Raw genomic sequence first — 24,792 nt, forward strand, 5'->3', positions numbered from 1 at the left:
TTATGTATTCAATTCATCAGTGCCAGAAGCTTCCATGAGATACTGGGCCTGGTAACCGCTGTGGTGTTCTGCTGCATCGGGCTGAGACAGCGGAGCAGGAAGATTCTGGTGGTTTTCTACTGAGCACCGCACCAAGTCTTCTTCTCCAGCCCGCGTTCCCAGATTGTACGAAAGGTTCTCCAGCAAAACACATGCAGATAAATCTGAGAGAGAAGCTGTTTCGGAGTGGCGGTCCGCAAAGTGGGCTCCGGCAGCAGGGACCCTCAGGGTTCCTTGAGGGGGTTCCAAATGGACGCCTACAGGTGTGTAACTCTCAGAGTTACGGGGGTCCTTGGAATTAAGACGTTTGAGAAGAAGCGCCGTTTCAGAGGGTGAAGTGTGGGTTGGCGGGACGCCGGCGTTCAGGGTGTGGTTGTAGTATCTCTGGACAGAGGAGGGTGTTCCTGGGACGATGAGGACCCTCTGTTCCTCCTGGGTCTGATCACCGTCCACTGACCCGACCTCACAACGTAGCTCAGGGACGTCTACAGCTTCTACTGCGGTGTGTTGATCCACGCAGAACATCTGAGGTCCGTGAACATGCTGGAAATAACAGAAATATTAAATATCATCGATGTGTTGGGTGTATGTACTGTATGTCCATTCAGGATTCAAATGGCAAAAAAATTCAAAGAATTGCAGATCTACAAGCTCAAACCGTGTCGCATCACAATGCGTTGTGAGTTTGTAGATCTGATATTTTTGCTACTTTTGTGTGATTCTGTAGTATGACAAAGTAGGGCATACATTTACTAAAAGAAAATATGACGATATCATCTCCGTCAGGCATATTTTCCTCATAGTTTTAGTTGACAAAATTAACACAGATTTTCAGTTGAAGATATATTATATAAATAAATATATATAATAAGGATTAAAGATATATTATATAAATATGTATAATAAAGATGAATATATATTGGTATTATGTGGTAATGATGAGAACTTACTTAAATATATAATATATGTAATAAAGATGAAATATATGAATATGTTTAATAAAGATTAAAGATATCTTGGTATCATGTTATGATGAGAACTTACTTAAATTAAAGATATTTTGGTATCACGTTATGATGAGAACTTACTTAAACATATAATATATGTAATAAAGAAGATATATTGGTATTATGTAGTAGTTATGATGAGAACTTACCAGTGGTGTTACAACTGGTCTTGGAATTGTAGGATAAACCTTCAGTTTGACACTGTTGAATGAAAAAGATGATACATCAATGATCATTGTGTTGATATTGATATAAAAGGGAACAAACAAACAAAGCCAACAATGTGTGTCATATCTGAAGCAATTATTGGCAATTTAAAGACAAAATGCATAACTTTCTTTATATATTTTTTAAACAATCTGTATGGTAGAGTAATAAATCCCCGGTTGAATCGGGAGGACAAGAAAGTTGCAGTTTTAATACAAAGTAGTGTTTGCTTTTTACACTCCACGTGGAGAAGAGCCAAACATGTTGACCCTATTTAAACTGACTGGGTGAGATTACACATCTCAGACTGTTTTAATAGCGGGATATGACCTGCTGTCCTGCAGAGCTACATATAGTTATTGGTACATACAGGACACACTGGGGTCTTAACTCAGACTTTATTTATACTAGCACATTTCCAACAACCAGGTTCAAACCAAAGTGCTGCACAGAGCAAATTAAAATATAAACAAACAAGAAAATAAAACAGCATCAATATATGCAGCATATCAAAGGTATGTGGTGAGGGCCAGGGTAAGGTATACAGTCAAGCAGCATTAAAAGCTAGCAATATTTTTTTTGTCTTTTAGTAAGGATTTCAAAACCGCCAATGAGTGAACGTGGAGTGGCAGGTTGTTCCAGAGTCTGGGGCCGGCCACCATGAAGGCTCGCTCACCTCTGGTCTTGTGTTTAGTTTTGGGCACAACTTAGCCCTGAAACATGACTGTCATATCATATCATGACAGTCATTGATGAACTTCAACCTGGTGTTTTCACTTTCTCCATTTATGGCCCGTACATCTACATAAACGTTCAGATTTGAAATATAAAGTGCTTACTCAATGGCCACGGATGTTACATCTTCCGTATTGTTCAATAAAAAGCATTTTAATCCATTTTCTCCTAATTTTCCATATACTTTCAACTATTCGACCCTATCGGTTGGGAGGTGTATTGCACTCTGATACACAATAACTCTATGAGAAAATGGCCGCCGATCGGATTAAAATGCTTTTCATTGAACAATACGGAAGATACGGGTACTTCTGAGGGGCCGTACATAATTGTAACATCCGTGGCCATGTGGTAAGAACTTTATATTTGAAATCTGAACGTTTATGTAGATGTAAGGGTCGCAAATAGAGAAAGTGCAAACACCAGATTGAAGTTTATCCATGACAGTCGTGACAGACGACCGTCGTGTGATCCATGGCTAGGCACAACCAGGAGCGACTGGTCAGCCGATCGCATTAGCTCATAACATGTACAGCAGGACACATAGTGCACATCATTTGTACTCTACTGTATCAATCCAGATATTTGCTTACCATGTCCACTTGATGTAGCAGAGCACGGTGATGAAAGAAAGGACAGTGAACATGCTGAGCAGGGAGATGGTCAAGATCATGATCAGATGATCAGCTGTGGATTAAAGATCATGATCAAATGATCAACTGTGGATTAAAGAGCATGATCAAATGATCAGCTGTGGATTAAAGCAACAAGATGAAACCAAAACCAGTGTTAATTTCGTAGACGAAAAATGTTGGTCGACTACTTTTTTTCACTGACGAAGACTAAATAAAACCGAAATAAAAACTAATTGTATTGACTATTTAATCAACAAATAAAAACTAGACTAACATGTCAGGGACTAGAAGAGAAGAGATGCAGTAGAATTAAGACAAGTCATTTTATGCTTGGTTGCACACAGGTGTCACCTTTCGAAAATAGCTGATCTACAAGCGACGCATTGAGAGCTTGTAGATCTGCTATTTTTGGAAAGCAGCTAAGTATAAATCAGGCATTACGACAACATACATTTTGGTCGACTAAATCAACTGTCGCTGTAGTCGACAAAAATCTAGAATTAACTAAAACTAGACTAAAACTAATACTTTTCAGATGACTAAAATACGACTAAAACATGGAATCTTATTCAAAAGACTAATGACTAAAACTAAAACTAAAACTAAACTCAAAATTAACACTGATTAAAGCATCGGATTGTTAAGCAACCAGATGAAACCAAACCAAACATTTGCTGCCACTAGAACTTTGTAAGGACTCCTCCATGCTAAAGAAATGGATGCTTTATAAATAGATGTAATGAGGTATTGTTTAAGTGGTAAACAGTAATACATACAGCATGGACTCATGGTGAGGTATACATACAGTATGGATTCATGGGGATGTATTAATACATACAATATGGTGAGGTATCATAATTATGTAATACAGTACATACAGTATGGAGTCATGGTGACCATAAAGGTGACATCACCACCTCTCCCCACAGAGGTCAGAGCAGACAGAGTGAACCTGTAGGAGCTGATGGGAAGGTTTGTGGCTCTGAGGCTGGTGACATCACTGCTGTCTGAACACACAGTCACAAACAATAGAATCAGTGACATCACTGCTGTCTGAACACACAGTCACAAACAATAGATCAGTGACATCACTGCTGTCTGAACACACAGTCACAAACAATAGAATCAGTGACATCACTGCTGTCTGAACACACAGTCACAAACAATAGAATCAGTGACATCACTGCTGTCTGAACACACAGTCACAAACAATAGAATCAGTGACATCACTGCTGTCTGAACACACAGTCACAAACAATAGAATCAGTGACATCACTGCTGTCTGAACACACAGTCACAAACCATAGAATCAGTGACATCACTGCTGTCTGAACACACAGTCACAAACAATAGAATCAGTGACATCACTGCTGTCTGAACACACAGTCACAAACCATAGAATCAGTGACATCACTGCTGTCTGAACACACAGTCACAAACAATAGAATCAGTGACATCGCTGTCTGAACACAGTCACAAACCATAGAATCAGTGACATCACTGCTGTCTGAACACACAGTCACAAACAATAGAATCAGTGACATCACCGCTGTCTGAACACACAGTCACAAACAATAGAATCAGTGACATCACTGCTGTCTGAACACACAGTCACAAACAATAGAATCAGTGAACAAACTGTCAAAAAAACTAAGCTATGATGACTAAAACTATGACTAAATATATTGACAATTTCGTCAACAAATAAAAACTAGACTAAAATGTTAGGGAGGGACTAGCGGAGAAGAGATCCAGTAGAACTAAGACTAGTGGAGAAGAGATCCAGTAGAACTAAGACTAGTGGAGAAGAGATCCAGTAGAACTAAGACTAGTGGAGAAGAGATCCAGTCGAACTAAGACTAGTGGAGAAGAGATCCAGTAGAACTAAGACTAGTGGAGAAGAGATCCAGTAGAACTAAGACTAGTGGAGAAGAGATCCAGTAGAACTAAGACTAGTGGAGAAGAGATCCAGTAGAACTAAGACTAGTGGAGAAGAGATCCAGTCGAACTAAGACTAGTGGAGAAGAGATCCAGTAGAACTAAGACTAGTGGAGAAGAGATCCAGTAGAACTAAGAATAGTCATTTTATGCTTGGCTGTGTGTGGGTGTCGCACTCCAAAAATAGCTGATCTACAAGCTCACAACGCGTCTGCGATGCGTTATGAGCTTGCAGATCGGCTACTTTTGGCACAGAGCCAAGTATAAATCAGGCATTACGACGCCATCAAGGCACCGCCAACATTGTGTCAACTAAATCTACAATCTTATGACCTTTAGTCAAAATGAACAAACCACACTTTAACAATAATACTATATATGCTACCTGTTGTGATGCTGAAAACGGTGTTGTTGTTGTTTGGAGATCCAGAGGTATCGCTGTAGGTCAGCATGTAACCCTGGATGAACGCACTCCGTTTGGTCCAGGGGACAGGAAGCCAGGAGACCAGAACATCTGACCCACGCTGTTCATGTTCCACCGCTTCAATCAGTCCATCAGGAAGGCCTACAATGTAACAACATGTTTCACTGCTTCAATCAGGAAGGCCTACAATGTAACAATAACACGGTTCAAATACCATGTTCAAGTAATGTGTGCATGGTATGTATGTACCAGTGTTAGTTTTCAGTGTGTCATGTATTTGTCAGTCAGGGGGGAGATTCAAAACACAAAAATATTGTGTAATAAAAAACTCACACCCTTTAAGAATGTATTCATAATCGAGTTAAAACTATCACAAAACTAAATTGGAAAGTAGATTATTTCGACCCATATCCACCCACATTTCTAGACATGTGTATTAAAGGAATTGATACTTGAATTGAACTGCAGACATGTAGTATGAAAGGTTGGCCAGTGGCTCAAGGCTCAAAAACGTCCAAAAATACAGTTTTTGGGTATTGTATAACCTCCAAAAGATCCCGTGCAGGATTATTAACAGTGCAAGCCGGCAAAAAAATACACAAAATGAATAATAAGACTGTTCAAACGTTTTTTGAAAATAGCTCATCTAGGCTCACAACTCGTCGTGATGCGACGCTTTGTGAGTTTGAAGATCGGCTATTTTCAAATGATTTTTATATATTGACTTTTACTCAAGTAAATTTTTAATACCAAACTTTTTACATTGTGGTATTGATACCTTTATTTAAGTAAAACATTTGAGTAGCCTACTTTTTTCCACCACTGCCGACAACAAGCCCCAAGCCAAACATTAATGCTTAGTGTGTGTGTGTGCGTGTGCGTGTGCGTGTGTGTGTGTGTGTGTCAGTGCCGCTGGCGCCTGTCTAATTAAAAGACACTATGTCCCCCCACAATTCAGTCCAGTCAAAAAAAAAATCAGTCCAGTCCCCCGAACCTCATGACCACCGCGAGGTGGGGGGGGGACCCGGGCTGGGTCTCCCCACCGTGGGGGGAGACTATGGGGGGAGACTGTATCATTGTATAGTTGATTAAACAGAGGAGCCCATTTGGTTACAGCTGACTTTTGGGATAAAGAAAAAAGAAAAAGAAAAAACCTCTGACATCTACACTTCATGGAGTACATTTTTTGTACCGAAATAAAGTAACAAAACCACCCGAAAAGGCGTGTGCGTGCACGGACCTCTTGCACACACGCGCGTGCATGCGTCCCCCGATGTGTCACCCCATGTCACTATCCATTCCAGCGCCCATGGTGTGAGTTGTGTGTGTGTGTGTGTGTGTGTGTGTGTGTGTGTGTGTGTGTGTGTGTGTGTGTGTGTGTGTGTGTGTGTGTGTGTGTGTGTGTGTGTGTGTGTGTGTGTGTGTGTGTGTGTGTGTGTGTGTGTGTGCGCGTGTGTGTGTGTGTGCGTGTGTGCGTCTGTGTCTGTCTGTCTGTGAACAGCTAATATCTGACACCACTGAATCGATCGGCACATCATGAAACTTTGCACACACACTCCCAGTAGGCCAAGGAAGAACGACCTCTCGACCCCTAATCTTTCACCTCTTGGTGGCGCTATAACAGGCTGCTTCACGTTATGGTCTATACAGTATGTGTCTTGAACAGCAGTCACATTGTGAATGATAAAATGAAGTGCGTACTATACTGTACATACGTGTCTCTTTGACATATCCGTGTCTTCTTTCCAACAGCTGAGGACTGTGAGGTGTGCAGGCATGGATGGACAGAGAATACCTCACACCCTCTCTGAAGGTTTCTGAGGTGGAGAGTGTATTTATTATTATTATTATTTTGTTTGTATTTATTATAAAATATCAACCATAGAAAACAACTATCGTACAGGTTAAAACAGTTCGAGGATAAAACACAAAATCCAGGACATAAAAACATGACTAACTAGAAAAAGTGCTCCTCTGAGCACAGGTCTCCGCCAGGTCAGGAAGTTGTAATAGAGGTTGTGTTGTGTTTGTAACAATAATGGTATCAACTGGGGGTCTGTGGAAACTGGGGTTCTTGAAATGAAGTAGAGCGAATACGACCCCAGGCCTGCCCCCCCTCTCCTGTCATGTCCTGTTTCTCTCCACTGTCCCTAGCGAATAAAGGCTTGAAAATACCCCCAAAAATAACGTAGATAAAAAACTTTCTTTTTCTGTTTTTTTTTTCTGAGAATCACTGACTAAAGAAAGCGGAGAATCATTGACTTACCTGATGTAACAGTGGTATTAGTGACCCCAGCAGGTGTTCGGACCCAGTCCAGTGAGCGTCCAGTGAAGGAAGGACTCCAGTCCACTATGTATCCACAGCTGGCTGCAGGGCTCGGGGTCCAGGACAGGGGAAACCCCCCTCTGGTACCAACCATCTGAGTGGAGCTCACCCGTCTGTCTGAAAACACATCAACATATCACCCGTCTGTCTGAAAACACATCAACATGTCACCTGTCTGTCTGAAAACACATCAACATGTCACCTGTCTGTCTGAAAACACATCAACATGTCACCTGTCTGAAAACACATCAACATATCACCCGTCTGTCTGAAAACACATCAACATGTCACCTGTCTGTCTGAAAACACATCAACATGTCACCTGTCTGTCTGAAAACACATCAACATGTCACCTGTCTGTCTGAAAACACATCAACATGTCACCTGTCTGAAAACACATCAACATATCACCCGTCTGTCTGAAAACACATCAACATGTCACCTGTCTGTCTGAAAACACATCAACATGTCACCTGTCTGTCTGAAAACACATCAACATGTCACCTGTCTGTCTGAAAACACATCAACATGTCACCTGTCTGTCTGAAAACACATCAACATGTCACCTGTCTGTCTGAAAACACATCAACATGTCACCTGTCTGAAAACACATCAACATATCACCCGTCTGTCTGAAAACACATCAACATGTCACCTGTCTGTCTGGAAACAATGTACAATGTAGCCATTTATAAGACGCTCTTCATCCAGAGTGACTTACAGTAAACAAGGTAAACACATACATAGAATGCAGAGAGACAGTGTAGGGAATCGTTAAGCAGTGGTGGAAAAAGTACTATTTTTTTTTACTTATAAAGTAAAAGTAAAGTATCAATACTGCGATGTAGAAATACTTTGTTACAAGTTAAAAGTCCGGTGTTCAAAATGTACTTGAGTAAGAGTACAAAAGGATTGGCATCAAAATATACTCAAAGTACCAAAAGTAAAAGTATGCATTATGCAGTATGTCCCATTTCACAAGTTGACATGCTTTGCGACGCGCTATGAGCTTGTAGATCTGCTATTTTCAAACAGCCTAAGTATGCATGGGGCTGAAGTGGTTAATGTATGTTTTGTAATAATAACCAAAATCTACAAAGTAACTCGTAACAAAAATTATCAAATAATTGTAGTGCAGTAAAAGCATTTTTTTTTTGCCGCTGAGATGTAAGTGGAATAGAAGTAAAAGTACTGAAACTGTTACGTAAAAAAAAAAAGGAACCGGAGTCTACCTGCATGTGAGAGCCTGGGCACAGTGACGGAGGAGGGAGAGGAGCTGCCATTCACATTCCTAGCGGTGACGGTGACAACATGCTCTTTAGTGGCATTAAGATGCAGAGTGATGCTGTGATCAGGTGGAAGGATGGTCCTCCTGTGTGTCTGTGTCTGTCCAGACTGTGTCCAGGTCACCTCATAGTCTATGAGTCTACGTCCATGACGCTGGTTCTTCACTGGTACCTAGAGGGAAACAATAGCATCGGTATGTTTTATAAGCAAAATGTACCGTTGTGTAAGCCAATGGTTCCCAAGTGGGGTCCGGGGACCCCCATGGGTACTTTGGGGCGGTTCCAGGGGGTCCCAAGCAAAATAGGCTCTTTTCACAGTAGCCATATTATGAAGACATTCACAGGTGTTACCAATGATACTAATGAAGGCTCTGTTCCATTCTGGTCAAACAGAGTCAGGGTGCTGATATTGTGTGCATGTTGGCTCACTGGAACAACTCTGCTACACCAGTGGGTCTAAAGTTGGGGTCCAGGGACCCTCATGGGCTTCCAAATGGCCCCTTACGGGTGTGTAATTCTGAGAGTGTACAAATGGAACCAAATGGAACCGTAAGGGTCCATTTGGTTCCATTTGTACACTCTCAGTTATGGGGGTCGTGGACACCACTGTGCTACACTAAATGGAACAGAGCCTTCATTAGTATCATTGGTAACATCTGTGAAGGAAGTGATAATATGGCTGCTGTGCATAGAGCCTATTAGTTTACATAGCATTACAATCATTTTAACCACTTTATCCATTTTTTTCGTTTACAGTAGCAGGGCAGTAGTGGCTCAGGAGGAAAAACGGCTGCTAGGGACCGCCACCGAGAATTCCCGGTCAAAAAGCTCGTTCGGTGGGAACCAACACACGGGCATCGATCAAGAGGACGTCCAACACCTACCTACCTACGTGGATGGGTAAGGAAGGATGCTGGTGCAGAAAGCACAAAGGAGCTGGCCAGATGTATGGAGAAACGAGATGACTGGAGACGTTGATGGAGGGCTCGTCTGAGAGGACGACGTAGAGAGAGAGGGAATACGGATGGGGATTATACATTTTCTTTCAATCCCCTTATCGATCCTGCTTATCGATCGAATTCCTCATCGATCCTTTTACTATTATTGGTGGTTGTTGACAAATAGGCTCTATTCACAGAAGCCACATTGTGAAGACATCAACAGGTGTTACCAATGATACTAATGAAGGCTCTGTTCCATTCTGGTCAAACAGAGTCAGGGTGCTGATATTGTTGCATGTTGGCTCACTGGAAACACTCTGATACACCAGTGGGACTGAAATTGGGGTCCAGGGACCCTAATGGTTCCTTAAGGGGTTTCCGAATGGCCCCTTGCGGGTGTGTAACTCTGAGAGTGTACAAATGGAACCAAATGGACCCGTAAGCGTCCATTTGGAAATCTGAAAAATCTGAGAACCACTGTGCTACACTAAATGGAACAGAGCCTTCATTAGTATCATTGGTAACACCTGTGAAGGAAGTGATAATATGGCTGCTGTGAATAGAGCCTATTGGTGCTAAACTGGGGAACTCATTTAACTTCCACAAACAATTCAAGAGCAGCTTTGTTGAATCTAAGCTTCGTTAGAACAACATGAGTTTGTTTTGGTTCCCCTTGTTAGCATATAAATGCCGAATCAAGTATAACTACTAGTTTAGTCAGTCGCTAAACTAGTCGCTATGAGTTGGAATAAAAGATGGATATACCAAACAAACTATTCCGATAAGCAAAACTAAGCTGCATCAAGGGTTTTATTGGCTAGGCCCTAAAATTATGATGCCCTTGATGGCGGGCAATTATTTTGGGTGATACCGGCACCTTGGTTCTGGCCGCCTGATGACGCGCTCTCGACCGCATCAGAAACCTGAAAATTGTATTGATCCCAGGCTAGGTCCCGCTAGAATCGATAAAGAGCATTTATTAAGCCAAAAACCTTATTGATTTCCAATTCTCAATAACTTTGGAATTGATTTTGTGATAGAAGTGATTCTCGATCCCCCATCCCTACTTGGGGAATCGGAAGGTACCCGGTTTCATTCCCCGGCTCATACAGTACCTTCCACACGATCAGAGTTTGGTTATCATCCCTCTTCATCCAAACATCCAATTCATCTGGAACTGAGGGAGAAATTGACAAATCAATAATTTTGTTCTGATACAGTACATGGATTACACTGTGTTCATATACTCTTCCCTTGAGAACATGTAAAAGTAGCTTAGATGTTGAACTCACCATCTCCTTTGGTGTAGAAGACAGCTGAGGTCCAGTCACTCCACCTCCAGAAGTTCTGCTGTGTTCCACATCTCACCTGAAGAACCAGGGTTCATTTTTATTTAGTTTTAGACTTTTGAATAAAATTCCATTTAGTTTTAGTCCTAATTTAGTCATCGAAAATGTTTTGGTTTTAAGTCTTTCAGTTAACTAACAATAAAAATCAATATCATAAGAATTTAGTCGACTTCAATGTACAGTTTATTTTGGCGACTAACATGTATTTTGGTGACCCATGATGGCGGCATAATGCCTGATTTATACTGACTTAGCTGCTTGCCGGAAATATCAGATCTACAAGCTTGCAGATTGGCTATATCCAGAAAGCGACAACCGAGCACTCAACCAAGCATAAAATGATTAGTCTTCACTGGATCTCTTCTCCACTCTCCATGAATTGAGTACGTGAGGACCCCATTTGAAACAAGTCATTGCAGCTTTTCTGGGCTTTTTCAATCCTATTTAGTTGACCTTCTATTGCGAACTGTACTTCCATGTGCTTTTTTCTCTGCAAACTTCGAAATAAAGTATTAAATCCAAAAATAGTCTTAGTTCTACTGGACCTCTTCTCCACTAGTCGCTCCCTAACATTTTTGTCTAGTTTTTATTTTATTTTATTTGATCTTTATTTATCTTGAACAATTTAAAAGTACAGAAAACTCCATCAGACTCAGTTTTAGTTTTATTGTCACATCACAGGTTTACAAGGTAAAAAAGTGATACATCATCATCACAATTACAAAACATTTGTTCAAGAAGGGACAGAAAGAAGCAAATGCTTATCTAGTCCGGCCCCCTTCTTACCATGACAAATAACCTATTGTAAAACAATATGATTTAATACAAATTGATATACCATAAAATGAGTACACAATTTACATATAATACATATAAATCGATCCTACTAATTAAGTTTATTGTTGTTGTTTTATTTGTTGACGGAAATATATCTAGTCATAGTTTCTGTCAGCATTGCTTAGTTTTTATTTAATTTTTGATTTGGTTTTCGTCAGTGAAAAAAGGCAGTCGGACAACATTTTTGGTCATAGTTTTTTAGCAGACGTAATGAACACTAACCTGAACCTGGTACCCCTGCCTGGGGTCCAGGCCATGCAGCACGGTCACATTAACACCAACCCCACTCACATTCCGCTGTGAACAAAACAACAAAGACAGCTTAACAGTCATGTCACCTTTCTAGCCTCTAGAATGACTCATGGTTCTTCATGGCTGGTAACTCACCACTGTGTGTGTTTCCCCATCATGACTGTGCATTACTTTTATTTGACACACTATAGGCAGCTTGAGGTAGTGCGATGTTGCCCACCGCCAGCAGACGGTGGCATTGCGTGGGTTGACGTTTGAAGCCGTCACTTCCTTTGGAGCATACATGTGAACTGACATAACAATATATAATAAATAAAATACAATGAATGCTCACACAAATAAAATACTTATTGTACATATGTACTTATGTAAGATGAAAATGTTGAGAACCTTACACTTCATAGAACAGGGGTCTTCAACGTTTTTCAGGCTAAGGACCCCTTTTTCATTCATAGATAGCTTCATAGACTTGCTTTGACAAGACTGTCATCAGCGTTGCCGTGTAAATGAATGTTTTTTGTTTGTTTGTTTGTTTACCCGTGCTCTTTTCCAGTGGTGTAAAGTAATTAAGTACATTTACTCAAATACTTTACTTCAGTACAATTGTGAGGTACTTTTACTTTACTGGAGTATTTCCAATTGTCTATACTTTTACTTCTACTCCACTACATCTCAGAGGCAAATATTGTAATTTTACTCCACTACAATTATTAGATTTTTACATTTATTTTATACGTAGGCTATTTGAAAATAGTCTACAAGCTCACAATGCGTTGCATCGCGACGCGTTGTGAGCTTGTAGATCTGCGATTTTCAAACATTTCAGTACTTTTACTTTTCGTACTTTAAGTACATTTTGATACCAATACTTTTGTACTTTTCGTCGGATTAAAAAATGTGGGCTCGGTACTTGATCCGCTCTTTCTCCCCTCTACACCAAACCTCTTTGCCAAAAACAGCCGATCTACAAGCTCACAACACATCACACTGCGACACGTTGTGAGCTTCTAGATTAGATATTTTCAGGCAAATGTTCCCACCAGAATATAGGGACGCTATAGGGTTCAAGTGGTTCACGTGAAAAAAGAAGAAAAATATAAAAACATAAAAATCCTATAACACAAACGTTTTATGGCCCCCCTGTAGTAACTCTGAGGACGCCTTAGGGGTCCTGGACCCCCTGTTGAAGACCCTTGTCGTAGAAAACACACAATGGGAGCTCTACTGCAGTGGTCCTCAAAGTGGGGTGCTTGGAGGGGTTCAGGGGGTCCCCAGTAAAAGTAGTTAACATACCATCACGATCACTTCAACCACTTTATCCATTTATACGTTGGCTATTAAAAGATAGCAGATGTACAAGCTCGTACATCTATACGAGCTTGTACATCTTTTTGAAAATGTTCGGAAAACCCTTTTCATATGGGGGTCCGGCGGCCAAATACATATCAATGTGGGGGTCCTTGACATGAAAAAGGTTGAGAACAAGGGGCCAGCTTCTGAGTTGTAAATTGAGTCTACTGTATACAGGAAGTGACAGTTCATATGAATGGCCTGTAGTCTCGCTGTTTTACCCCTGCTGGTGTCAGAAATAATTACTCTCCATTCAAGCGGGTGGGTTTTTGCCGAACTTTAGACTTGATTTTCTTACCTTAATAAACATTGTCATAAATACTATATGCTTCCAGTCGCTAGTTTAAAGTCTTCTTTCAATCACCATGATATACGTTTTGGTAAATTATGGTCCCATTTATCTAAAATTTGATGATAAAGAAGGGGATGCTGTAGGAGGGCCGTGGCTACCTTGTGATGATTTGATTGACAAGCTACACAACCAATAGCATTCATTCCCCACCTCCGCTCTGGTCCCAACCAATAGCATTCATTTCCGAGTGCATAGGATATGACGCAATATGACGCGAGCGGCGATATAGAAAGATGGTGGATTTGAAATTGCTGAAAGTTACGAGTTTATGGGCGTAACTTTATCCATCCTTTTTACTGTCTATGGTTGAGAACCACAGCTCTACTGTACCTCTGTCCATCAGGTCAGCTGTGTCTGTGAGCTCCACCTCACCAAGCTGGTTCTGGGCTTTCAGTGTCCAGCTCCTCTCTCCTCCATCGATGTGACTTACAGTCTGTTTGCACCGGCAGCTTTCACCATCATCATTCTTGGATCTGGTGCAAATATTATCACCTGTACATGGCCTGAAAAAAACATGAGAAAACTGATTTGTTCTCTCTTACTTTTTTATTTTTCTATCCCACGATTTTGTAACCCTTTTTTCACCCGGTGCCACTTTTCTAAGTGATCCTGGGCGCTACACTCCCCCCACCAGCCTAGGGAGCCCAGGGCCGAGCTCATGCCTCCTTCAATGCAGGAGAGCCAACTGACCTTTTTGTCACCTGACAGGGGGGAGTTTCCCCGGTAGGACGTAGCGCGTGGAAGGAACGCGTTATTCCAACCAGTTCCATTCCCCTCCATCAGGCGCCCCGGCTGGCCAGGGGGAGGCGGTATAGAGACCAGGATTACTGCATGTTTTTGTGAGGGTATTAATTGACTACCTTAGGAGACACGGGGAGAACATGCAAACTCCACACAGAGTAGGCCCTTTCACCAACCCCACCTAGGGTATGGGCAATGATGACGCGGAGGAGAAGACACGCCCCCAACGCCCACAGCGTTCCCGGCAGGAATCGAATCCAGGACCTTTCTCGCCTAGCTTGACCTACTGTAAGTCCTCCTCAATAACCCATTAAAACCGGGAAAATGTTTTCTAAACAGTATGTTGCTATATCAGTGGTGCTCCAACTTTTTCCATGTCACGGACCCCCATCTCAAAATATTTATCTATATTATTGCAGGGTGCAAAACATAGTCTCGGCCTGGCGGAGACACTAATATCTGTACCTTCCATACAGTGAATACAGTGTTGAGTGTCTTCCAGACAGGCCGGTGCCTCTCCCTCTAGACCAGCGACACTGGACTGACTGGAGGTCCTGAGTCTCACACTGGAGACCCCTGTCTGCTGGGGGGTCTGACAGACAGACAGACAGACAGACAGACAGACAGACAGACAGACAGACAGACAGACAGACAAGCAATACAGCAACCACATCATCTTCGTGGAGAATTAAGCATCAAACCATTTCCTCGGCAACAGACAAAAAACAAGAATTAATTGGATATTAATCCAATGTGAGAGTGTATGTGAAATATATCAATATATCAACCAATAACTCATACCAAATATCAACAACCTTTCAGAAACAGGGACAAACCGCAACCACCAGTCTTTACAAGCACCTTCACAGAAAAACAAGGGCAATGTCTCTTACAATAAGCAGACATGGCAACCAATCATGACGCTTTGCAAACCCTTTTTAACCAAACACGCCCCCTTTCCTCAGCCACGCCCACACCGTATACATATGAACAGAAGTGCAGGCCCACAATTCACATCCCACAAATGGACAGGGTGTTTCTTAGAGTGTTACACACTCAAAAAGAATCATTTCAAATCGATACTTACATCCGACGTAAATGCAGGTGCCGTACTGATCCGCGTTGCATGTGACCCGGGTGCAGGTGTGGGGGGAGGGGGAGGGGGAGTGGAGGTCAAGGGTCACCACCTGGATGTGGTCAGTGATGTGGACGGCATGGAGGTCAGTGGGGTTGTAGCCTCTGACCTTCAGGCCATGGAGGCCAGTGTGTTTGTGACCTCTGACCCCCAGGTGATGGCCCCTCCCTCCAGGCTCCTCCAGACAGCACAGGGTCAAGCTGCTGCCCACCTGTAGCAGTGGTGGAAAAAGTACTCACATTTTCTACTTAACCCTTTAAAAGGGATAGTTCACCCCCAAAATGACTTTTTTTCACCCCATGGCGACTTGAATTCATGGATTTTTTTCGTTTTTCTAAGCCAATAATGTGATGACCGGCAGCAGTTCCGGTAGGAGACACAAAGGAGACTCTTTGTGTCTCCTACCTAACCGCTGCTGTCAAATTATTCAAATCAAATTATTGGCTTAGGAATGCGACAAAAACTAAAAAATATCCATGAATTCAAGTCTCCATGGGGTGACTAATCGATAGAAAAAATGACATTTTGGGGGTGAATTAAGTAAAAGTATCAATACTGCCATGTAGAATTACAAGTGAAAGTCCGGAATTCAAAATGTACTTTAGTAAAAGCACAAAAGTATTAGTATGAAAATGTACTTAAAGTAAAAGTAAAAAGTAGCCTACTCCTTATGCAGAATGCCCCGTTTCACAAGTTTTCAAATGTATAAAAATCGTTTGAAAATAGCAGATCTACAAGTCGTTAATGTATGTTTTGTAATAATAATCAAAATCTACAAAGTAACTAACTTAAGTTTTAAAATAATTGTAGTGGAGTAAAATTATAATATTTGTCTCTGAGATGTAGTGGTGTAGAAGTAAAAGTACTGAAAACTGGAAATACTCTAGTAAAGTAAAATATACCTAACCATAATTTGTACTTAAGTACAGTACTTGAGTAAATGTACTTAGTTACTTTACACCACTGACCTGCACCACCCTGTCCTTGGGGAACACCTGAGGCTCAGTGGAGGACCCCCTGTGCCTGGAGGACCCCCTGTGTCCGGAGGACCCCCTGTGTCTGGAGGACCCCCTGTCTGCACAAACACATTTTTTTAAATGTAGTTTTATAGTCTTTAGTCTTTTGAATACAATTCAATTGAGTTTTTAGTCATATCTGTCATCTGAAATGTTTTATTTTTTAGTCATATTTTAGTTGACTAAAACATCATGAGATTTTTGCCAAATTTAGTAGATTTTACATTTGTTTTTATTTCGTTTTCATCAACTAAAATGATGACGAAAAAAATGTGTAGACTAAAACTAAACAAAAACGAAATAATAACTAAAGCTATGATGACTAAAACTATGACTAAATATAATTATTGACAATTTCATCAACAAATTTAACTAATAACCTCTAAATTAGATATGATGCCATTCAAGGCCACCAAGGCCACCAAGGCATAAAAAAATATAAAAAAAATAAAAAAAAAGCAATATTAACCCATAACAGTGACATTGACTTGGCTCCAGTCACTAGTGTGGTTGTCGTGGTGGTACAGTGCTCTGATGCTGACAGAGTAGGAGGAACATTCTAATGGAAGCTCAGAGGTCCAGTTCCACTGATGTGTGAGTCCTCTCTGGTCTTGTCTCACCTCTACGTAACCCTGAGAACAAACCGTTAAAAACATGTTACTGGTCTGGTCTCACCTCCACTTAACCCTGAGAACAAACCGTTAAAAACATGTTACTGGTCTGGTCTCACCTCCACGTAACCCTGAGAACAGTTTAAAAATGATTTTGTTTTTGTCGACTTACCTGTTTCACTGATGAAAATAAAAACATCATAAAAACTAAGCTATGATGACTGATGCTATGACTAAATAAACCGTCAAATTCGTCAACAAATAAAAACTACACTAAAATGTTAGGGTGGGACTAGCGGAGAAGAGATCCAGTAGAACTAAGACTATAGCGGAGAAGAGATCCAGTAGAACTAAGACTAGTGGAGAAGAGATCCAGTAGAACTAAGACTAGTGGAGAAGAGATCCAGTAGAACTAAGACTAGTGGAGAAGAGATCCAGTAGAACTAAGAGTAGCGGAGAAGAGATCCAGTAGAACTAAGAGTAGCGGAGAAGAGATCCAGTTGAACCAAGACTAGTGGAGAAGAGATCCAGTTGAACTAAGACTAGTGGAGAAGAGATCCAGTAGAACTAAAAGACAAGTAATTTTATGCTCGGCTGTGCATGGGTGTCACTCTCCGAAAATAGCCGGTCTACAAGCTCACAACGCGTCGCAGACATTTCAGATGACTAAAATGAGACCTGTAGTGGGAAAAGTGCTCAAACAAAAGTATTGGTATCAGCATGTACTTAAAGTATCCAAAAGAAAAGTACTAAAAAAATAGCAGATCTACAAGCTCACAACGCGACGCATTAAGTGGTTAATGTATGTTTTATAATGTAATAATTTATATCTGCAAAGTAACTAGCAACTCCACTACAAATAATTGTAGTGGAGTAAAAGTGAAATATTATACTCTGCGATGTAGTGGAGTCGAAGTATAAGTATAGAAAATTGGAGTACTCCACTCAAGTAAAAGTACCTCAAAATTGTACTTAAGAACATATCTTGAGTAACTATACTTAGTTACTTTACACCACTGAATGTGACTCCTTTCCGTGTGCTGCTACCTTGCCGTGGTGGGGAGGCTTGTGTGCCTCCGTGACTCAGAAGGCTATACCGGCGGGGGCTCATACCCCCCAGCAGGTTCTACCAAGCCGGGCAGGTTTCTAGAGTAGAGGCCAGACGAAAAGTAGCACCTGGCCCTCCAGGTTGGGGGTTGGGCGTGGGGCTAACAACCCCACCCCGTAAAACACTACTTTGTTACAGAAACTACGACAAATGCTTTAAACGTAGGGCCTACAGTAGACTCTAGCCGACCCGGCAGTATGACCACCCCTGATGAAAGCCTTCAACAGGAAGTCAGGAGTGCGAATGAGAGTCTGCTCGGGCCCAAAACAATGATCCGCCTGGGAGCATGGAATGTCCGCACCATGTATGAAACATCTAAACTTGCCCAGGTCATCAGTGAAATGAGAAAGAACTGTGATCTCGGAGTTGAAGATGGCAAACCTAACATGGGGCGAGGCACAACATGCTGCACAGGATAGGACCAGATGGAAGCAGATAGTCGCAGCCTTATGTTCCACAGGGAACGAAGAAGATTAAGTAAGTAAGTACTGAATGTGACTAATACTGAATTGGACGTACGTGGTGAACGTGCTTCATGGAGTGCGTAGACAACACAGCCAGCTCATAGGTCAGCACCTCCTGGGTGGTCCTGTAGGTGGGGTCGAAGGTCACCCTGCAGGACGGGTCATCCTCCCAGGTTAAGAAGATCCTCTGCTCCATGAGACTGTGACTCACTGTCACATTCTGGGCTCCACAATCTGTAAGACAATATACTGTATAAGACAAAGTGTTTGCAACAGATATTCAATTCAACACTATTCTAATAATTGTCAAAGATCTTCAGTGAAAGAAAAAAAGTTGGACTCATGACAAAGTGAATCACAATATACGCACATTTTTTACTTCAGTAAAAGTATCAATACTGCAATGTAGAAATACTCTGACTGTTACAAGTAAAAGTCCGGAATTCAAAATTTACTTGAGTAAAAGTACAAAAGTATTGGTATCAAAATGTACTTAAAGTACCAAAAGTACCCATGTCCCCATGTCACATGTTATCAAATGCATAAAATGTATGAAAATCTTTTCAAAGTAGCAGATCTACAAGCTCAATGCGCATTGTGAGTTGTAGATCGGCTATTTTCAGTTAGTGGTTAGTGTATTTTGTAATAATAACAAAGTAACTCGTAACTAAAGCTGTCAAATATTTGTAGTGGAGTAAAAGTACAATATTTGCCTCATAATTGTACTTAAGTACAGTACTTGAGTAAATGTACTTCGTTACTTTACACCACTGGTGAATCATCATGGCAAAGTGAACCATTGTGACAGTAACAACGACAGGAAATCATCAGTTGCAAAACTGTACTGTATGACTGGAAGCAAAGATTCATTAAGCAACCAGGGTGTGTACATTTAACGTTACTCACCTTATCCTTAAAGGGATAATTCTCTTTCAAAGACGTTTGGGGTCATTGTCTCCGCCAGGTCGAAAGGCATGGATGAGACTATGTTTACTAATACTATGTTACCCTGTCTGTCCGTCCGTCCGTCCGTCCGTCCGTCCGTCCGTGTGTGTGTGTCCGTCTGTGGACAGCTAGCCTCGATCTCCAGGCTTTTATTGTTTAGTTTTGCTAAAAGATAAAAGCCTGGAGGAGCGCGTCGGCATACCTTGTATGGGAAGTGTTTCATTTCCCCAACCAATCAGAGTGCAGTGGGCGTCGCTCGTAATGTTGTGTTAACGGGGCGGGGGTTGACGGACAGATCGGTGATCCAATGGGATCAGGCGCAATCTCTCCGCGCCTCTATACACCCGCCCCTCTATACACGAAAACAGGAGCGCTGGTGCAGCCTAGTGGACAGCTACTCTCCGCCACTGTAGGCCTTGATGCCAGTCAGAGCAGAACCTCTGCCCCACATTTTTCACATGGGCCTGTTATAGTGCCACCAGGAGGCCGCTTTTTGCAAAACAAATTTGTCCGATTTTTCATATTCCATCCTGATTGGCGAATTCCGAAAATTGCTGGCCCACAATAACCTACCTGACCTGGCGAAGACCTTTGCTCCGAGGAGCACTTTTCTACTTTTAACTAATTCATTTTATCACACACGTACCCCATTGTAACTTCAAACTCCATTTCAACCACATTAGATTAATTGAAAACACCTGTCCTTGGTTCTAGTCACTGATATTGTCCTTCTAATGTGTGAGTTGTATAGGATTAAATTGTTTGTCTGATAATATAAAATTAATATCAACTATCTAAATACTCAATTAAGCAACTTAAAAGCTGTCTGGGCTGCAACACAAAAGCCAGAGTAGACGATAGTAGACGAAATGAACCCAAACATGTTCGAAAGGTAAATATCCCTTTAGAATCGCAGATCTTATTAAAATCAGAAGAGATTCCACTCACCAGTGTAATTTTGGCTGTTTCTAACCTGGGTTCCCAAGGACACCAGAGAGGCCAGTAAAACCCAGATATACATGATGTTCCATATGTTTGTTGTCATCACAGACACTGGAGGAGGTCTGAGCTTCAGCCGCTTCAGATCAGCTGATGAAACAGGCCTGGGTAATGAAGACAATAATGACAGATAATTAGACTGGCAGCCAAATCCAGTCAAATCCGATTTATTTCTGCAAGAAATTTCCAAATGATTAGAAATGTTCCATTACTTTCAAGAAAAGAAAATGTTCAAAAATAGCATATGTACAAGCTCAAAGCGCGGCACAAAGTGAGGCGCTGTGTGCTTGTACATCTGCTATTTTTAATAGCCAACGTATAAAATATAGATAAGTGCTTAAAATGAGTGTGACGCTGGATTAACACATTTTGCCCGGGCCCCCCCTGGAACCCCCCCACCCAAGGACCCCACTTTGAGAACCACGTACATCGGGTTTCTTGGAAACGGCAGATCTACAAGCTCACAACGCGTATCATTTTGAGCTTGTAGATCTGCTATTTTCAACAACGACAAAAAAAACTTGAAAGACTTTGAAATATTTTTGAAACATTTTAACAACACAAATCTCGTATGGGGGTCCCTTGCACTAAATATGTTCAGAGGGGGGTCCCTGGCACTACATGTTCAGATGGGGGTCCCTGAGCTTGTAGATCTGCTATTTTTGAATAGCCAAAGCTAAGTGGCTCATTTCTAAGTGGCTCTATGTGAACTCATTTCGCTGGGGACCCCCTGGTACCCTCCCAAGGACCACTGGTCGTCGCCGGACGACCAGTGGTTGACCAGTGATGACCAGTGGACCAGTGATGACCAGTGGACCAGATGGACCAGTGGACCAGATGGACCAGTGATGACCAGTGGACCAGTGGCAGTGGTAGAGAACCACTGCCCTACTTGATCACACTACAGCGTCACACAAAAGTATAAAGTAGCAGATGCAAGCTTGTAGATCTGCTATTTTTGATACTTTTGAATTTTAATCCTGAAAAGTGACAGTTTTGGACATATAAGGTTTACACCCGACAGAGACCATAATGTGTATACAGTGGTGGAAAGTACATGTACTCAAGTACTATACTTAAGTACAATTTTGAGGCATAAGTATTTCCAATTTCCAATAGCTTTACTTCTACTCACTACACTACATCTCAGAGATAAATATTGTACTTTTACTCCACTACAAGTATTTGAAAGGTTTAGTTACTAGTTACTTTGTAGATTTTGACAACAGCAACAGAGAGAATAATTAAAAAAAACACACTTACATAATGAATCTTGATTCAACCTTTTGTGCCTCGTTTAACAGGATAAGAAGAAAACAAAAGGTTGAAAGGAACGAATTAAGAGCAAAAAAGCTTGTGACTCCGTTAGAAGATTACTGGTTGTGAAATCCATGAGTAATAACCGTCCTATGCGGGAAATGAAACCATTTGTGGTCACATTATGCATCACAGGGGTCACACAAGGGGTCAAGGTTTACTCCCACTCATGTTCGCGTACTCCCTTTACTTCCTGACTGTACAATAACCCTGGTGGTTCTCAAGCTGTGGGTTGGGACCCCCTGGGAATGTCCCCCAAATCCAGTGGTGGAAGAAGTACTCACATGTTTTACTTAAAGTGAAAGTATCAATACCCTATTGTAAAAATACTTTGGTAAAAAGTCTGGTATTCAAAATGTACTTGAGTAAAAGTACAAAGTATTGGCATCAAAATATGCTTAAAGTACCAAAAGTAAATGTACTCATTGTGCAGAATGTCCCATTTCACAAGTTCAAAATGTATTTAAAAAAATAGCAGATCTACAAGCTCACAATGTGTCACATCGCAACGTATTGTGAGCTTGTAGATCTGCTATTTTCAAATGTGGTATATGTTTTGTAATAATAAAGTAACTAGTAAGTAACTAAAGTTTTCTAATAATTGTAAAAGTACAACATTTGTCTCTGAGATGTAGTGGAGTAGAAGTAAAAGTGATGAAAATTGGAAATACTCCAGTAAAGTAAAAATACCTCAAAATTGTACTTAAGTACAGTACTTGAGTGTAATGATTTTATTCTCTAGGTCATTCAACGTCTGGTCAGATGATGTGGATGAGAGAAGTTCATAGGAAAATACAAGGTGATCAGTTATAGCAGCATAGAAGAGGAGCGATCGATCGGGAACACATTAAGTCTCAAACAATCATTTATTGAAAGACAAGCAGTCACATACATTGACAGAATTAGTTTTGGACAGCCCACCGAGGCGGTCTCGTATGGGCGTAGCTATTACACAAATAAATTATGCCTATATGTGTAAGTGAGTGAAGTGCAAAAGTTCATCAGGTGAGATAAGCGAAGACATCGGCAGGGATTGTCAGACAGATGTGCTGATGGGAGGATGTGCTGTGGCTAACAGAGACCTGATGTTGAGCAACATCAGCAGGCTTTCACCATGGGTGCAAATGGCCTCCCGCACGGGGCGCTATAGCCTCCCCGATTTACAGGAAGGCTGGTAGATGAATCTTGTAGATAACTGTCATTTCGTTTTACCAAGAAACGTTAGGGTGACAAGGGGACAGGAAATAATGTTAAGACACACTGCACCTCAGCACTTCCATCCAGGTTGCACCCTAACATAAAGCAAGCCAATTACTTTTTCATTATGTCAGTGATGTGAAACTGCATACGAGGAGTTAGGTAAAGAAAAGTTAGGTTGAGGAAAGAGCATTGTATAATATTCACAACATTGAGTAAATGTACTTAGTTACTTTACACCACTGCCCAAATCATTAGCTTAATGTGCAACACTGTTTTCTCACTCAACAGTAACACAAACCAACATACAGTATATAAGTGTACAGAGTATCTGCAACATCTATAAAGTGATAAAGACATAAAGTGACAAAGGACAATGTGGTTTTGTTCGACTTTAACTGTAGAACATGATGTGACATCATCCTGGAAGACAGGCCTGGATGATGCCATCAAGGCCATATATATCTATGATCAAGGCCCCGAGAAGCAGTGTTGCCAGATCTTGAGAGAAATAAGCAACCAGGTCTATGAAAACAAGCCCAAAAGAAGCAACTATAGGCTACATGAGCACTTTAAACCTATACATCGGCCCTTTGAAAATAGCCGCTCTACAAGCTCACAACGTGTCACGGTGCGACACGTTGTGAGCTTGTGGATTAGCTATTTTCAACAGAATCTTGGGGGAAAAAAATGGAATATTTTAACAACACAACTCTGGTACACAGATTCCTGTGATCCTAGGCTGGGTTGATTGCCATACACACCAGTGGTGGCAGTGGCAGTGGCTCAGGAGGTAGAGTGTAAAGGTTCAATCCCCACCTCCTCCGGGCTGCGTGTAAAAGTGTCCTTGAGCCAGACACTGAACCCCTTCTTCTTTCGTGTATCATCGTCAAACGTCCAACTCAGTGTCGGCGTAGCCACGTCCTTGTTTCTGGTCCCACTTGGAGGAGGCCGGCCTCTGAACGTGGTCTATACAGGGGACAGGTGATGATTATGTGTTCCAGTGGTGTAAAGTAACTAATACATGTACTCAAGTACTGTACTTAAGTACAATTTTGAGGTACTTTTACTTTGCTGGAGTATTTCCAATTGTCTATACTTTTACTTGTACTCCACGACATCTCAGAGGCAAATATTGTACTTTTGTTCCACTACAATTAATTGAAAACTTTAGTTACCCTTCAGATATAAATTATAAAAAGAATACATTTTTACATTATAAAACATACATTAACCACTTTAGCCTTATTTTATACCCAGGCTATTTTCAAACATTTTAGTACTTTTACTTTTGGTACTTTAAGTACATTTTGATACCAATACTTTTGTACTTTTACTCAAGTCAATTTAGAATTCAGGACTTTTACTTGAAACAGAGTACTTCTTCATTGCAGTATTGATGCTTTTACTTAATTAAAACATTTGAGTACTTTTTCCACCACTGGTTTTCATCGACCCTGGTTGCTTGTTTCCATAGCAAAACCTGGCAACACTGGTGCCGACGTAGTACGTACAACGTAACCTCGAGTCTTACGTACAACGTGAGGTGGAAAGACGGGTGACGCGAGGTTACGTACAACG

General features: G+C 41.3%; 1 protein-coding gene and 1 long non-coding RNA gene across 2 annotated transcripts; both read right to left on the reverse strand.

The window, feature by feature from the left end:
• Positions 1–17,043, reverse strand: LOC311038594 (leukemia inhibitory factor receptor-like; the record flags this gene model as incomplete). The annotated part of the gene is made up of 17 exons (XM_084048167.1): positions 1–582; positions 1,196–1,247; positions 2,582–2,675; positions 3,502–3,630; positions 4,947–5,126; positions 6,701–6,802; positions 7,252–7,428; positions 8,544–8,737; positions 10,625–10,715; positions 10,831–10,906; positions 11,947–12,021; positions 12,112–12,266; positions 14,009–14,181; positions 14,885–15,011; positions 15,507–15,765; positions 16,523–16,629; positions 17,040–17,043. The coding sequence occupies 17 exons, from the start codon at positions 17,041–17,043 to the stop codon at positions 1–3; spliced, it is 2,577 nt and encodes an 858-aa protein (XP_083904293.1).
• Positions 17,044–17,065: 22 nt separating this feature from the next.
• LOC311038737 lies at positions 17,066–18,879 on the reverse strand. Its single transcript, XR_014600080.1, has 3 exons — positions 18,809–18,879; positions 17,301–17,312; positions 17,066–17,190 (listed from the first exon to the last, which is right to left on the reverse strand). It is a non-coding gene; the product is annotated as an uncharacterized lncRNA (long non-coding RNA).
• Positions 18,880–24,792: the final 5,913 nt, after the last annotated feature.

The sequence above is a fragment of the Gymnoscopelus microlampas genome (genome assembly GCF_963454915.1).
Source record: "Gymnoscopelus microlampas genome assembly, chromosome: 22".
Lineage (NCBI taxonomy): Eukaryota > Metazoa > Chordata > Actinopteri > Myctophiformes > Myctophidae > Gymnoscopelus > Gymnoscopelus microlampas.